The following is a 15,763-nucleotide window of genomic DNA, read 5'->3' on the forward strand; positions in this document are numbered from 1 at the left end:
TATATCAAAGTACAATGTAAAATCCTTTACAAAACACTTCAACTTCATGCAAAAAGTTGTTTGTTTTTTTTCCTTTTTTTTTTTTTTGGTCATTGCCAAAGTGTCATCAAGTCAAAACCTTCATGTGTATAAAGCATGGCCAAGAATCTTACTCTAACTTTGCAATACAGACCTAAAGGTCTACTCAAAGGACTTGTTCAACATACATGTATCAAGTCAGACACATGGTGTATTCTTATTGCACTTATAGTACAATGTACAGTTAGACACCATGTGGTCACTTTACTGTGGCAAATATGCAGCTCAAACACACAGGCTTCCACTGTCCTACACATGTACATTAAGTCATGCAATTGCTCTAACTTACACTAAGTTACAGCTCTGACAACAAACTTTAAGGTGCTAGACTAAGTCATTTCTGTAGGTACATGACATTGTAATATTACCCTAAGGCCACACCAATTTAATTTCTTGGTTAACAGATTCGCTCGCTTCATTTTTTTCTCATTTGCAACTAAAAATAAAAATTCAGAATCAACTGCAAAATGCTCATATTTTTGCCCTGAACAGTTGAAAACAGTCTTTTTCTTCATAGTTGTTACAGTTATTCCATCTTTCAATGCAATGGTATCAGTAAAAGTTCAAAATTCATTGCTTAAATTTTGAACCAGCCTGGTGTATTGACTTCATGTCTCCTATCGTACCATTTTGGGCCATAATAGGATGCCTAGGCCTGTTTTTATTTTTTTCGCCCGCCCGCTCCATTATTTTTCTAGAAAAATCTGTTAACCAAGAAATTGAATTGGTGTGGCCTAATTGATGAATATCGCCTCTTTAGCTTATAAGAGATTAATCTTGGTGGGATACAACTGAACCAGAGACTCTTACATACATAATTGTATGTCAGTCATGTATGTATCAGTGATATTTGCACTTAAATGTATACTTGTCCCAGGTTATCTGTATCTTATCCAATATCAATAATTATGTATTCTTTGACAAATGCTGTTTGCCTGGAGATTGAGCCTCCATCAATGTAATGATTTTCCACAGATTCTTCTCTGATATCAGTGGCTATTCAAGAGTTCAAGAAAATCACAGTATGGCATTCAGGGAGGTACAAGGCAAATAGTACACAATTGTACAGTTTGGCCCTTAGGACTGAAAATACGAGTAAAAAATTGTATGAATGTGTGTTTGTGTATACATGCAAATGTAGCCATTTTAAACAACATGAAGCACGATTGAAAATATCCAAGGATGACTGAAATATGTTTGTGACATTAGAGATAAAGAAAAAAAAACTTTTACTGGTAGACATAGGTTTTCTTGGAGCGTGTGTTGGTGTCAGCAGAGCCTGTTCTGAAGTGATAGCGAGGTCCCATGGTAGTGGCTGACATCACCCGCTTGGGCTTGGACTGGGCATTCCTGGTTCCCGGCTGGAGTGCAGAAACAGGCACAGATGATTATACACATGTACATGTACAAAATGTATACATTACCTTTACACATGGTTGCTACTAACTGTAACATTAAATTTTGAAACATCAAGAGAATATGGCAATGCAAGAAAGATATTCAAATTTTGCAAGCTACAGCTGCGATGCATGATTTCTCAAGAAATGAAGTTTATTGTAACAGTTACTGTATGTTGGAAGAATTCAACCACACTGAGACAGACAAGTGTTCCACAGACATGGCTCTGCTGGTGTGGTCTGAGCCAATTTCATATTAGACATCTACAAGTAGAGAATCTGTGTAACACTATAGAACTACATCTGTCTATTTAATACATGGTTACAGACCCGGCATAAGAACTAACAGTCTCGAACACAACAGTCTACAAAACAACCTACATTGTACAGTTTACAGAACAAAGGTACAATGTACCTACAGACCCTGTGCACAGAGTGTCAGTCTCATAACTGTCTACAGAGTGCACTTTGCAACTACACAATTTATGTAGGAATAGGTCTTACGTGGAGTGGTGGTTTTTGTGGCATGTTGGTTGAAACATTCTGGGTGATAGTTTCTGTAACTAGACGGAAACAACAAGGTTAAAGACTGGGAAGTAAGCATGCACATGTGCATTCAATTTGTATGAAAAAATTTTGTATTTTTCTGTTTTAGACATCTTGATGTTTAACTATGTACATGTATGGAATAAATCTGAAAACATTACAGCTAAAATCAACAAATACAAGTACCTAATTGCCCCATTCTTTACAAACAAACAATCAAGGCATTACATGTCTAATATGTTGTATTGTATTCCATCAAATTGAATATTGAATACTGGCAGTACCTGTAATTATTTTATTTCAGAATCTCAAATCTCTTAGCCCTTTTCTATGTCTGTTCTCCCTTATGCTCCTTTCTCAACCATTCCTTACATACAGCTTTTGTTGCCTCAATAGAAACATACCTTTTAACCTTTGATTGAGTCTGTCTAAAGACTGTAGAAGTCTCTGTTCCTCCATGGACAGTGCACTTGGTGCTGTAACCACAAACCAAGTTAGGCCACAGTTTGTACTAATTGAAATTACAAACTTAAGGCAGCTACATGTATACAATGTACACCAGCTTCAACACTCATGCAAGATACATTATGATCTGCTTTTATCAAAGAAGTTGATGTGTTACAGTAGGGGCATCATCACTAGATAGCTTTAAACAATGTTTAGAGTTAGATGTTAAAAGGCTAGCCATTCAGTGTAATGTAGCCAGCTGCCGCCGCGCCGCATGCCTGCGATGCTAGTGTTATGCCAAAGAGCTGGCTATACAGAGACAGATACAGAAAAGCAGATAATGTGTACATTTGTACCAACCCTTTTGTCCTGTCTGTCTGCTGTGCATGGCATCTAGTGCAGCAGCAATCTCAGCTTCAGAGATAGGCTGGTCAGACATGTACTCAGCCTCCAGGAAAGCAGCCAGACTTTCTGTCACCTCACTGTCAGTCGGACCTGTCCTGTTGCCTGGTTCCTGGGTACTGGGGATGGGGCCTGAAGTAGGCTGCTGGGAAACAACACAATGTACATGCTATCATGAAAGTTCACCAGTGTGTTGGTAGTTGTACATGTACATTGAACCGCGACGGGGGTCGACATCAACTACCAGATACCTCTGACCCAGTGTTGACGTCACACTTCAAAGAAGCCACGTGACAAGCTTCACTGGGTCAGTCTACTGAGGAAGACCAGAGTGACTGGTCGAAAGCTCTAGGTGAGAGAATTTTTGTGTTGGATCAAATTATAAAGTTTTAACATTAAACAATGTACATGTGTCAGCATGGAAGTTCATCTGAGGTAATGGTAACTTACATAATGTTCTCCAACACACTGTTCTCCAGCTGAAGGAATTTTATTCTTTGTAATTTTTGACAGAATCTGTTGGTCTTCATCATCAAGTATCTTAGCCAAGAATTGTGCATACTATTAGGTGAAACTGAAAATTTGTAAGGAACCAGAATGAGAGCAATTGCCATGACATCACGGCCAGTGAGTGCAAGCGGATGACGTTTGGCTGATTTTCCTGCCAATAATTTGCATATGTCCTCAAATAATTTGCATGTGTATGACGTAAAAAATACAACGACCGCTCGTATACAGATAATTGGCGGTTTCAATGTCAGATACTGACATCCAAACATCTTTGTTCATTGAATAATAATACTTTGACAATTTGCTGGACTGTTGTATTTCAGTGTAAGTGGTGTCATATGCTCTTAAATCATGGGGATCTACAACAGGCACACTCAGGGCTTGAAATTCATTTCTGGGAAAAGGTGCATTGGTACACCCAAACTAAAAAATTGGGTGCATAATAAGTTTTTTGGCTGCACCATATAAAATGTTAAATCAAGTACAATGTCAGCAAAAACTTATCATGTTCAATTACTCAAGAAAAGTACAACTGTACAATGATTTTATTATTTTTCTGACTCTTAGATGTTAATAATATGCTGTACACTAATTATACATTGAACATCTTAACATACATGTAACTATGTAAACCTTCAAAAACATTTGGGTGCATTAGGGTGCACACGAACCCAGTACAATGTATATCGAGCCCTGCACACATGTAGCAAAACAGTCTGCACAATCCGTGCACTGGACTGGTGTGACTACCTGGGACCTGGTTTCACGTTGCTCTGCTATGCATTCTGAAATGTCTTAAATGTATGAACGAAAATACGAACCAGTGAAACCAGCTGAGGCCGGGCAATAAAAAAATATAAGAATTATATTCATGTTATTCATTGCTCACGACCCCTCATTTTTCCATGGTACACCTCAATAAACAAAACAATAAACACAAGAATATTTGGGTGCACAGCTCCAAGTGTGTGTGTGTACAATGGACTGGTGTGAGTACCTGGGAGATGTCCGTGACCCTGACCTGCTGGGCTGTGGGAGTCGGGGGCTTCTGTAAGGTGTTTGCTCTCTGCTGGTTCCTCTGCTGCAGGAGGGCGTTACGACGTACAGAGGCACTGGTGCTGTCACTGGCTGTTCTTCTTCTTCCTCCTGGGCACAGAACAGTATGACAGTCAGAAACAACATGGCAGTCAGGAACAACATGGCAGTCAGAAACAACAGGGCAGTCAGAAACAACATGGCAGTCAGTACAGCTGACAGAACAACGTGGCAGTCAGGGACAACATGGCAGTCAGTACCAGGCTGACAGAACAACATGGCAGTCAGGAACAACATGGCAGTCAGTACAGCTGACAGAAAAACATGGCAGTCAGTACAGCAGACAGAACAATATGGCAGTCAGCACAGCTAACAGAACAACATGGCAGTCAGCACAGCTGACAGAACAACATGGCAGTCAGGAACAACATGGCAGTCAGAAACAACTTGGCAGTCAGTACAGCTGACAGAACAACATGGCAGTCAGTACAGCTGACAGAACAACATGGCAGTCAGGAACAACATAGCAGTCAGTACAGCTGACAGAACAATATGGCAGTCAGGAACAACATGGCAGTCAGTACAGCTGACAGAACAACATGGCAGTCAGGAACAACATGGCAGTCAGCACGGCTGACAGAACAACATGGCAGTCAGCACAGCTGACAGACAACATGGCAGTCAGCACAGCTGACAGAAAAACATGGCAGTCAGTACAGCTGACAGAACAACATGGCAGTCAGTACAGCTGACAGAACAACATGGCAGTCAGCACAGCTGACAGAACAACATGGCAGTCAGTACAGCTGACAGAACAACATGGCAGTCAGTACAGCTGACAGAACAACGTGGCAGTCAGCATAGCTGACAGAACAACATGGCAGTCAGGAACAACATGGCAGTCAGTACAGCTGACAGAACAACATGGCAGTCACAGCTGACAGAACAACATGGCAGTCAGCATAGCTGACAGAACAACATGGCAGTCAGCACAGCTGACAGACAACATAGCAGTCAGTACAGCTGACNGACAACATCGATGGCAGTCAGCACAGCTGACAGAACAATATGGCAGTCAGCACAGCTGACAGAACAACATGGCAGTCAGTACAGCTGACAGAAAAACATGGCAGTCAGTACAGCAGACAGAACAATATGGCAGTCAGCACAGCTGACAGAACAATATGGCAGTCAGCACAGCTGACAGAACAACATGGCAAAATTGAATTCATGAAATACTGTACAGTTGCAACTAGTTGTAACTATTATGGTTATTAACAAATTGAATACATATGTAACAAGACTTTTTAATAATTTCTATTTGGGACTGTAATACATGTAGCTCAGTATTGTCAGTTAACAAATCTTATATATAGAAGCACTTTACATTTGGAAGCACATATTTCCCTATATGTAACAATACCTAGTATATAATATATGTCACAATTACACTACGTCCCGGAATGTATGGTAAACAGAAAAAACTAGTTTAAGTGCACTATGAACCATGTAACACCTTTAGTGCACTATGCACCAAGTAACATCTAGTGTCAGTGCACAGCAAACCAGTCAGAATTGCCCTGATGAAGATGACAGACGGTCATCGAAACGTCAGCTGGTGTAAAATAAATGGTTGTGATAAAAAGAACTTTGCTATTTACTGTACAGTTGGTTTTCTAACATTGCCATTGAAAATATAGGTGTCCTTTTTACTTGGTGAAGTTAGTATCATTAGAGGTCGCCGAAGTTTAAAAAAAAAAAAGATAATCCCTACCTACCGACCCTAATTTTTTCAGGACTGAAACATGAAACATATAACATTTTTCCTAGGCCTAATAACCAGTTGTAGGTACCTGCGGGAGGTGCTGATGTGAACCCCCCCACCCTGGGCATGGTTCTCAGTCTAACATCAGAACCTGCCAGTCTGCCGCCGTCCAGGGTCAGCTGGGACATCTGAGCTGTCTGTCGGCTGCCTGATACAGCAGGGTCCTACAGGAAATAACAATTATTGGACAAAATTATCATTATTATTCTAACAATATGTATATTGTTGGTTAACAAAATATATTGTAAAAGGTTAATGACCTGAACCAGACTGTCTGTTACCATGGTAACTAGTGTTGGGTTACATTATGTTGCAATTCTATAGCAGGAGGGATTTAGACTCCTGTAATTTATTATTATAATAACAAAACTTAACACATAAAACTGCATATCTCACTAGGTTGTAACATATTATATAATGTGTCACTGTTGTCACAATTACTTTGTATTGTTAAAGTTAACATTGTAGCTTCAGTTAGCAGAGAACCAGTCATATTTGCCCTGATGAAGATGACAGACGGTCATCGAAACGTCGGCTCTTGTTAACAGGTGGTTGTGAATAAAGAACTTGATATTGAATCATTCACAAACCAGATGAAATTATTTATCATTCTTATTATCATTAACTTAAATTATTTATCACCAAGTTGTAATGTAAGATGGTGAATACATGTGATGTACCTGTTTAGTTGTAGAAGCTGTTGATACTCCAGGCTCTGTATCCATTCCTGCACGGTCAGGTCTCTGGTTCAGACAGGACCGAACCTTGTCCCAAAGCCAGTTTATTTCATCGTCTGTAGGTGTCTTGTCAAGACGAAGTCCATTGGCACTGTAGATTTCATTTTCATTTTCTGTTTTTATCTGTTGTGTGTTGGACTGTTTTGTGTTCTCTACCTTCCTGGGCATGTGTGTAGAAGCTTGTGGCTGGCTGGGTGCACTTTGTATGGAGTAACTACAAGTTGAGACACTGAGTTGACGATTACTTGGCTTTCCACCGTGGTCACCAACAGTGCTGCCAACAGAAGCATCATCATGTGCAGGTTGGCTGCTGCCAGTGTCATTAGCATGGATTGTTATGGTGCCTTGTCGAGATGCAGCTTTAGCTCTTGCTAATATTGCTTTCCGTACAGACCCTGCACTGGATACCCGTCGCCTGCCTGTTTGCAACCTTGCTGGTCTGTTCTGAATGGCGGTGGCTTCGGGGGTTGTTGTTGGCCTGGAGGTTTGTGTGCTCGGCTGTGGCCTTGTCCCTACAGACTGGGGAGCATTTGTCTGCTTCTTGTCATCATTCTTTCTTTCGTTATCATCATCATCATAAGTCAGGTCGACCCAGCGAATACCACGCTTTTTCTTCTCCTGTTTTGCCAAGTCCACACTATCCTGGATCTGCCTCCCCCCTGTGATAACTACACTGAAGGGTCTGGAGGGATGGGATTCATACTTGGATTTCTTTTTCAATATCCCTTTAATAATCTTAGGCTTTGGAGGCTCTGGTTCTGACTCTTCCTCCAACTCTTCTTCCACATCTGACTGATGGTCGCTCTCTTGTTCCTCCTCTGTTGCCTTCTGCAATATTCCATTCATGTGCTGAGCATCCCTTTCTTGCCTTAATAGTTCCAGCCGTTTCTGGGTGTCATGCAGCTGTAGTTGACCTGAACCCTGCTGTTCTGAGCTGACAGCGTGACCCTTGACCGAGATCCCCGCTCCTGACCCTGTCCTGCCGTGACTTGCTGGGATGTAACTTGTGAGCCTTTCCGCAGAATTCTCTCTGTCGTGGTCAGTCCTGGAGTATCCGTTGGCCTGGCTGTGAACACCGTTACTAATGACAGCATTTTCTGTCACCCTAGAGTAGTTCAAGAGTGGCTTAGAGTAGATGCTTGTAGGTCTTGTAACTGAAGTCTGAGACACACTTGAGGCATTGTTAGTGCCATTAGATTGTGTGGCAGAGTTAGTCCTTGTGGTTTGGGAGACTGTTGTAGTGGTGGCAGTGGGAATCACACGGGCTGTACTGTGAGTGACAGTAGAGCTGACAGCTGCTGTACTGTGAGTGACAGTAGAGCTGACAGCTGCACTACTTATTGCTGAACTGTTGGGTGTTGTTGTTATCTCCTCTCCCTGCAAGGTGGGTGTGCCCCAAGCCTTTTTCTGAGAGAATAACAAGCGATATCTGGGGTTTGAGTAGGGAGTCTGTGCCACTGTTCTGTTGTTAGTCCCATAGCCCATGCCTGTCATACCTTGTGGCATTTTTGCCAGAGTATCATGGACTAATTCATTAGCTTCCTCCACTTGTAGTTCCTCCCCGTCCTGGACGTAGGTATGGTGGTTGGAATCCCCTGCACCCGAGGGTGGGAAACCCCCCCGCTCCCCCGCGGCGGTTGTGAAAAGTCTTTGCTGTGCAGAGGAAGCAGACGTCCCGGCGGCAGTCTGTATTCTCACCCCCGACACACCCAGGAAACTCCTGCCTCCTGAGTATCCACTGTTTGTGGGCACACTTGTGGCACTTGAAAATGCATTGAGCTGTGGCCCATGCTCAGTCTCTGCATCTCTGGGCCTGCCCAGGATTGCCTGCTGCTGCCCAGCAATGTGAGAGTAGCCATTAGCCTGAAAGTTTGTATCATGTCCAGTCTGGTACTGGTAACCTGCCTGCCGTCTAAAGTTAGAGTCAGTCACCAAACTTGAAGAGTAATCTTGTCCATATGGTATGTCATATACCGCCCTAGCAGCAGGTGTTCCTTGTGCATACAAACCCTGAGATACGTAGTTTGGATCTGTGTATTTGGAGTCGACGGTGATCCCACTGATGGTCTGGTCTGTCCTGTATGCAGGGTGGGACTTCTCCTCCAGGCTGTCCAGACTGGAGAGACTGGAGCTGCGCCGAAGATGTTCCACCTCTTCATGGAGCTCCTGGTTAACACAACATTAAACTGTCATTCATACATTCATATAGAATTATACAACACTTCATGGAGCTCCTGTTAAACACAACTGTTACATTAAACTGTCAACCCCATCACACAAGGAATACCAACAGCACCTGACTGTTATCATCGAAATCAAATGTCTATAATGGATGTGCAATAGACATTAGGTACTAAAGAACAATGACAGCCCACCTTTATTGTCCTCTGTTGTTGTTCAGCAAGAAGACGGTTTTGCTCCTCCAGCTGCTGTTCAAACATTTTCTTGCTGCTGGCCAAGTTGCGCTCACTTGTGGTGCGCATTTCTGCCGTGAGTTTCCCATACTGCAGACCTGGACTAGCACCAGTCTCCATGGACAGGTCAGGATTGCTTCCACCATATTTCCTAATGCAATAGAAATCAACATGTCAATCTAATGTTTTATTCACATACAAGTGAGGCCACACCAATTTAATTTGTTGTTTCTCGTTTTTTTTTCCAAAAAAATATGAATCGACAGGGCAAGATAAAAAAAACAGGCCAAGGCACCCCATGATAGCCGGAAATGTTACAATATGAGCCATCAAGTGAACATACCAGGCTGGTTTAATAATTAAAACAATAGATTTTGAACTTTTAATGAAACAAAATTGCATTGTTACATTGAAACTAGGAAAAGTTTTTTTTCAACCGTTGGAGCCAAATATGTCTTTCATTGAGCATTTTGCAGTTGATATAGAACCCATACAAATTTTTTTTGTGCAAATCAGAAAAAAAAGGACAGGGCAAATCCGAGAAACAACAAATTAAATTGGTGTGGCCTGATTATAAAACAAGGTGATGAGTGTTTTTTCTTTCGCACAGAATATCAGAAGGACTCAGACTGATTGTGGATGTCTAACCTAACGTTCATAAACAGGTACTAGTACCCACTGTTGCCGTGCAAGTCATGGTTTCTGTTGGACACATACTGGAGAGTTCTGGGTTCTGAAATAATTTGTTTCCCTCCTCAACCAGCATGTGGGCAATACATTTACAGGCGGCCTGGTTTATGACTTGCCTTCTAAAATGAACAGTCAGTGTTGACAGCTACAAAAAAATGTACATGAACTATTGTTGGGCCTAGTGAGCAATCTGAGAAAAAAGTCTTCGTATGGCTATGAAATCAAGTCTTTAATCAGCCTGCAAAATACCAGGTTGCCCAGTTGCCCCGGGCAACCAAATTTTACTTGGGGCAACCTGTTTTTGAACCTTGGCAGCCCAGTGTGCTACCTGAATTTTAACAATACCCCCCCCCCCAAATCATGCCACTTGGCTTGCACCACTGTATCTGGCAGATGCTAGTATCAGTTAACTAGTACTAAAGGCTGTTAGAAATATCGTCAAAGGCTTATGTATGTAACATTACTTAATTTGAGGAAAGTAGTAACTTATAGGTGGGGCAACCTAAAATTCTGATGGGCAACCAGTCCTAATTTTTACACTGTACTAAGGCTACACCGACTTAATTTTATGGATGACATCCTCGCGTGCATTGATTTTCGTCTGTTCTCAAAAACAAATTAAAAAAAAGAAAGAAAGAAGATCACGTCCACCGAGGCTCTGGCCTGGCTCTAGGCCTGGGTAGTCCATGGTAGTTAGCGACAATACGGAGCCTGGCACCCGGCTACCGAAGCGCCGCAATTTAAGAACTCAGTACATACATTGTACCGTACAGTGCCGATTCATAAATTCCGCAAAAAGCCAGCATGTGCCGGTTTGTCGTATACAAGTTTAGTAGCATTTTTATTTTTTGGTTTAGTAGCATTTTTAATTTTTTATAGTTATATAGTTTTATATTGGGGATCTTCAGAGGATGTCATCCATAAAATTAAGACGGTGTGGCCTAATGGAAACTGCACTGTAACATGACTTGTACCAACACCACCAGCAGAAGTCAGTACCTTGAAAAGACGGTCCGTGCGGAGGTGTTGGCGGATGTTGTGGCTGTACCAGATATCGGCGATGCTCTTGACGTCCCGCGTACCTGTCGTAACACCTCGTCTAAAGTCGGGGTGCGGGATTTCCGGCCTAAAACAGCACAAATAAACAAAAGAATAAATACAGTTGTTAATATGTATGATTACACAGAGTTCAAAATACCCACTCTCACTGTGCAAGTCATGATGTAAGACTTTATTAGAGATGGGTGATGGGGAATCTGACATAAAATTATTTCAAACCCTGTTAAAAAACTTCATCATGTTGATTCCATCACAAATGGCACATTTTTGCTAGCTGGTACATGTACCATACCGTACCTGCCGTACCGCACCTAACATCCCGTCTGTAGTTTCCAAACGTTATTTCGGAAAAGATGTCCTTTGCAACAGGCAAAATTCTCATGCAGCGGTGACCAAATATCCATCGAAAATGATTAAAAAATCAGGGTTTCCCACAGACACAATACGTTCTGCCAACGTGCTACAATGTACATGTATGTACCATAATAAAGGTACACCTTGAATATATAGAGACAATGAATGATTCTGCTGTAGTGCTGTGTACCTAAACCCACATTTAGGTTCAGGTCCAGATTCAAGTCCAGAGGTTTAGGTTCAGTTCCGGACATGTAAGTCCGGACCTAAACCGAAGGCATATAAAATTGCATGTGGGCAACCTTGCAATGTTGTGAGTGAAATTTATGAGTTGGAGAACAGTTTAAAATTTTTCATTATGTAATTTACCAACTCAGATGAACTTTCATGCCAACCTTGCAATGTTGTTCGGGCTAAACTTTGGCCACATAACATGTAGGCTGATACTTGACGATGCCCGATGGCAATGTTTTCTTCATTTTGCAGCAAAGATTTTGCAATCTACGGAAGGTCTTAGGTGGTTTGGAAAGAAAAGCGGAATGTGAAATTTTTTTTTGTACGAAGTTCGGACTCGGTTCTTCACTTTTACTAGTAGTTTTTTTTTACTTGAACCTAAACATTCGTACAAGTCCAGATCCAAGTCCAGTGAACCATTACACAGCACTATTCTGCTGTAACACTATTATTATAGTTTTAGTATAAAGTGAGATGTTGTACATGCAGTGTACCTCGTGCAGAGCCTTGTCTGACATGAGCCCGCTGGAATTTTTCTGTGGCTTCCTGCTGACGTTCTCGTCTCTTCGCCAGCTCCTGTTCACGGCGTTTGGCCTCCTTCTCAGCATCATGCTTCTTCTTGTCCTCTAATGCCCTGTCAAGGACAAGAAAATATTATACATATGCTGCAATAATTTTCTAGCTAGGTGGACTGTTTTGACTATTATGACAAGTTAGCACTGGAAAAGAGAGAGTTATTATTGAGAGTTAGGCCATGTTGATTTGATTATATGGATGACATCCTCTGGGAACCCCAAAACTGATGCGCGCGTGCGAATAAAAAAAAGTTTTGCAAAAAAAAAGTTGCTTTCACTATGAAATCTACGTGGTCATGAAGGTTGAACAAATGGCACAGAATATGTTATGGCGAATAATCTACTCTTCGAATTCATTTCTTTACATTTTTGTCTTTTTTCCTTTGAATTTGGCATTCTACGACATTGGTATCGTTTCTAAATGTTTTCCTTGCAACTTATGGTATATTTTTGGCTCATTTAGCAACTGTTCTGCACGATTTACAGTATGATTGAAAACTTTTTTTTTTGGAAACGGCCGAAAATTCATGCGCGCGCGGATGTCATCCATATAATCAAATCAACATGGCCTTAATGAAAATTTGACAAGTGCCGACACAGTATGTATCGGTATGTACGTGTGAAAAGATGAGGCAGATATTTAGCTAGTTGAAGGTGATTATCCAATATTTAAGGGTTAATGACCCGCCCCGAGGTGAATATTGTGTGATATTGTTAGTTGCCATAACCACTGAATAAAGCCACTGAGTGAGCGCACTGAGTGGCTTTATGACATTAACGCTATTATCACATAGCCTATCGAAACGTACACAGTAAAGAGTGACACATTCCTGTATAACACATACAAACTTAAATAGAACATAGTTCCATCTGGAGTCACATGAGGTCACTGTGGGAGGGTCGTGTTCTATCTGGGTCAAAGGCAGGGAACATGTATTCTTATGGGAGTCACCCGAGGTCATTGGAACACAACTCAAGTTATTTTTAGATTTTTTAGAACAGAGGGGTGTTCTATTTAGGTCACCCGAGGTCATATGCGGGTGATTATTGGGTTGTTTAATGTATGGATTGGGATGAATAATGACCTGGTTTTGACTCTATTTGTGACATGTGGAATGGAGCCTTCTGATTGGTCAACGTCACCCGGCTATATGAAATGCAGTGCTCTGCAATATTGCAGAAGAGTCAAAATTTTGTTCTGCAATTTGGAAATACTTTCTGCAAATACACAAGCCTCTATACTACAATCTTGCAGGTTTATATGCATGAACTATTGATTGATATGCAAATTAGTGAAGACAAATTTTTGGAAGTCCAAAAAGAAACAAAAGATAGACAAGTCAAGACAAGGTTGATGCAGATTAGTGAAGAAGCTCCTGTTGTTTCAGAACAGGAGCTGTCTGTCTGTCCTTGGGGCCAAGAGCGCCAAATCCCAAGTGCCAATTTTTCCTGCTGCAAAATTGCAGATTGTATAAATTTTTCTTCTGCAATCTTGAAAATCTATCTGCAGATTGCAGACTGCAGACAGGTATTTCGAACACTGAAATGTTATATAACCAGCTGAGTAACCAGCCTGTCTGTGGAGGAGCCATAACATTGTCTAAAATCAGAAAGAATTTGGGAACAAACTGTTTTGGACTTACTTTCTCCTGCGCAGAGTTTCCTGTCGGAGTGCTTTAGCCCTGTCCTGTTCTTTCCGCCGCGCTGAGTGAGTTCTCAACTGTTGTACCTGGTCCTGCTGTACCAACTTGTACTTGTCTCTGTGAAAGTAGTCAAGGGCAACAAACATCCACATGCAACCCTACCCGGAATACTGAACTTTCAAACTGTGGCTATCTGGAAAATAGTGGTTACAAGACTGCATCACCATACAGGGCTCAAAATACTGGGTGCAAGTGCACCTTAGGGCACCCAAATTTGGAGCTGTGCACCCAATTTTTTTCTGTGGGTGCACCAGTGCATCCAATATTTTTGTAGGTTCTTCTTCTTCTTCTTTCGTTTGAGGCAGCCGCCTTCATCAATTTGAAGATTCTACTGCCTATAAAACTGGTACTAGGTGCATGCTGGGGGTTCAGATTTTAGATCTTACATCTGAACTCCTCCAAAGAAGAGGAGAGAGCAATATCTGCCTCAAGATCGTTCCAATCTGAGATTGTCCTCGGGAAGAATGAATTCTGCCTATAGGAGGTCCTACTGTAAGGGACCTTATAGGCTGCTGGATGAGACTGCCTAGTAGCCCTGGTCTGGGCACTGAGGGTGGGCCTTGTTGACAGGTTGATGCACAGTGCACCGGTGTGGTACTTGTAGAAGGTTACAAGTCTGGCGATTCTTCGTCGCTCCTGGAGGGAGACCCACAGGTTTACGTATGTCAGGATGTTAAAAGTACTGTAGTTAGTATATAGCATATTCTTAACATCTAAGTGTCAGAAAAATAATAAAATCAATAATAATTCTTGTACTACTGCTTAAAATGAAACATAACTAGTTGTTGCTGAGTGACATCCTACTTATAGTATCTTATTTATATGGTGCAGCCGAAAAAATTTTTGTGCACTCAATTTTTATAGGTTGGGTGCGTCATTCTATACTAGATGACGTACTAATTTCTCCATTCCCCTCCAGAGCTGTTTATTTATAATATATATATGGATATTGCTGCTTGAGCATAAAATGTTGTTCAATGAACAACATTTTACACTGTTGTAATAATCCATACATACAGCCAGTCAAAAGTAGATTTTTTTATACTGTACATGGTAATGGTATGCCCTTTGAGGCAAAATTCTATAATAGCCACAATTTTAAAATTACCATGAATAATTTATTTCCATCTCTTAGTCTAGTTGCTTCTATTCCAGAAAATGTGCAGGTACAGCCCTGACTAAAAGGACAAAGTAATTTATAACCTCTTCATTTGAAGTCCCAGGACAGTAGGAAGACTCAAGACAGCACAATTTAGAGACTGTAACATATTCTGCAGGCTTAGAGGGCCAGTGTATTGGGAGTATCGTCAAACATTTTTCTATGCCTCCCACTCAAAACATTTTCCATGCTCCTTTCCAGCCCTGAACTTAGAAGCCTGCTTAAGCCACAAGACTACAGCAGTACAGGCTACATCTGGGCAAGTTTGTCAGAGGGGAGCTCAAGTCGTGTGGAGCAATGGCAGCGTGCTCGACTCGGAACCAAGAGGTCCCGGGTTCGAGTCCTGACATGCCACCAATCTTGTGCCCTTGGGAAAGGCATTTTACAAGACCTTCCCCACTTTTAAGTAGTTAAAACTCAACTGAAGATGAGTGTCCTGTATTTGTTTCTATGTGAGGGACAGAACACCAGCAATAGCTGCCTTTGTCCCACGTGTATTGCACTGTTGCAATTTCAATAAATCAAAATCAAGTAGGGGCCAGGAAAGAATAATATTGATGTCAATAAGAAGAATCAACATTTAACCCATATCTTCATC

At 41.5% G+C, this 15,763-nt stretch overlaps 1 protein-coding gene across 2 annotated transcripts; it reads right to left on the minus strand.

Moving 5' to 3' along the window:
- Positions 1-736: 736 nt before the first annotated feature.
- On the minus strand, positions 737-14,225 carry LOC109473374. 2 transcript variants are annotated; one of them, XM_019773245.1, is made up of 11 exons: positions 13,947-14,225; positions 12,223-12,362; positions 11,081-11,207; positions 9,353-9,542; positions 6,921-9,143; positions 6,269-6,404; positions 4,378-4,526; positions 2,829-3,012; positions 2,426-2,497; positions 1,980-2,038; positions 737-1,439 (listed from the first exon to the last, which is right to left on the minus strand). In XM_019773245.1, exons 1-11 carry the CDS (start codon positions 14,096-14,098, stop codon positions 1,308-1,310), a joined length of 3,564 nt encoding a protein of 1,187 aa, XP_019628804.1. In that variant the 5' UTR covers positions 14,099-14,225; the 3' UTR covers positions 737-1,307. The 2 variants fall into 2 exon arrangements, with proteins under 2 accessions (XP_019628804.1, XP_019628798.1); XM_019773239.1 differs by having other exon boundaries at positions 2,829-3,015.
- Between the last annotated feature and the right edge of the window lie 1,538 nt (positions 14,226-15,763).

The sequence above is a fragment of the Branchiostoma belcheri genome, unplaced genomic scaffold (genome assembly GCF_001625305.1).
Source record: "Branchiostoma belcheri isolate BF01 breed outbred unplaced genomic scaffold, Haploidv18h27 scaffold100, whole genome shotgun sequence".
Taxonomy (NCBI): Eukaryota; Metazoa; Chordata; class Leptocardii; order Amphioxiformes; family Branchiostomatidae; genus Branchiostoma; species Branchiostoma belcheri.

Excerpts from the sequence above, each read along its gene's own strand:
- LOC109473374 (XM_019773239.1), bottom strand. The coding sequence starts at position 14,098 with ATGTGGATGTTTGTTGCCCTTGACTACTTTCACAGAGACAAGTACAAG. Across the intron at positions 6,405-6,920 it reads CAGCTTCTACAACTAAACAG|GACCCTGCTGTATCAGGCAG; the intron begins GTACATCACATG and ends TATTTCCTGTAG. Across the intron at positions 1,440-1,979 it reads CACAAAAACCACCACTCCAC|CCGGGAACCAGGAATGCCCA; the intron begins GTAAGACCTATT and ends TCTGCACTCCAG.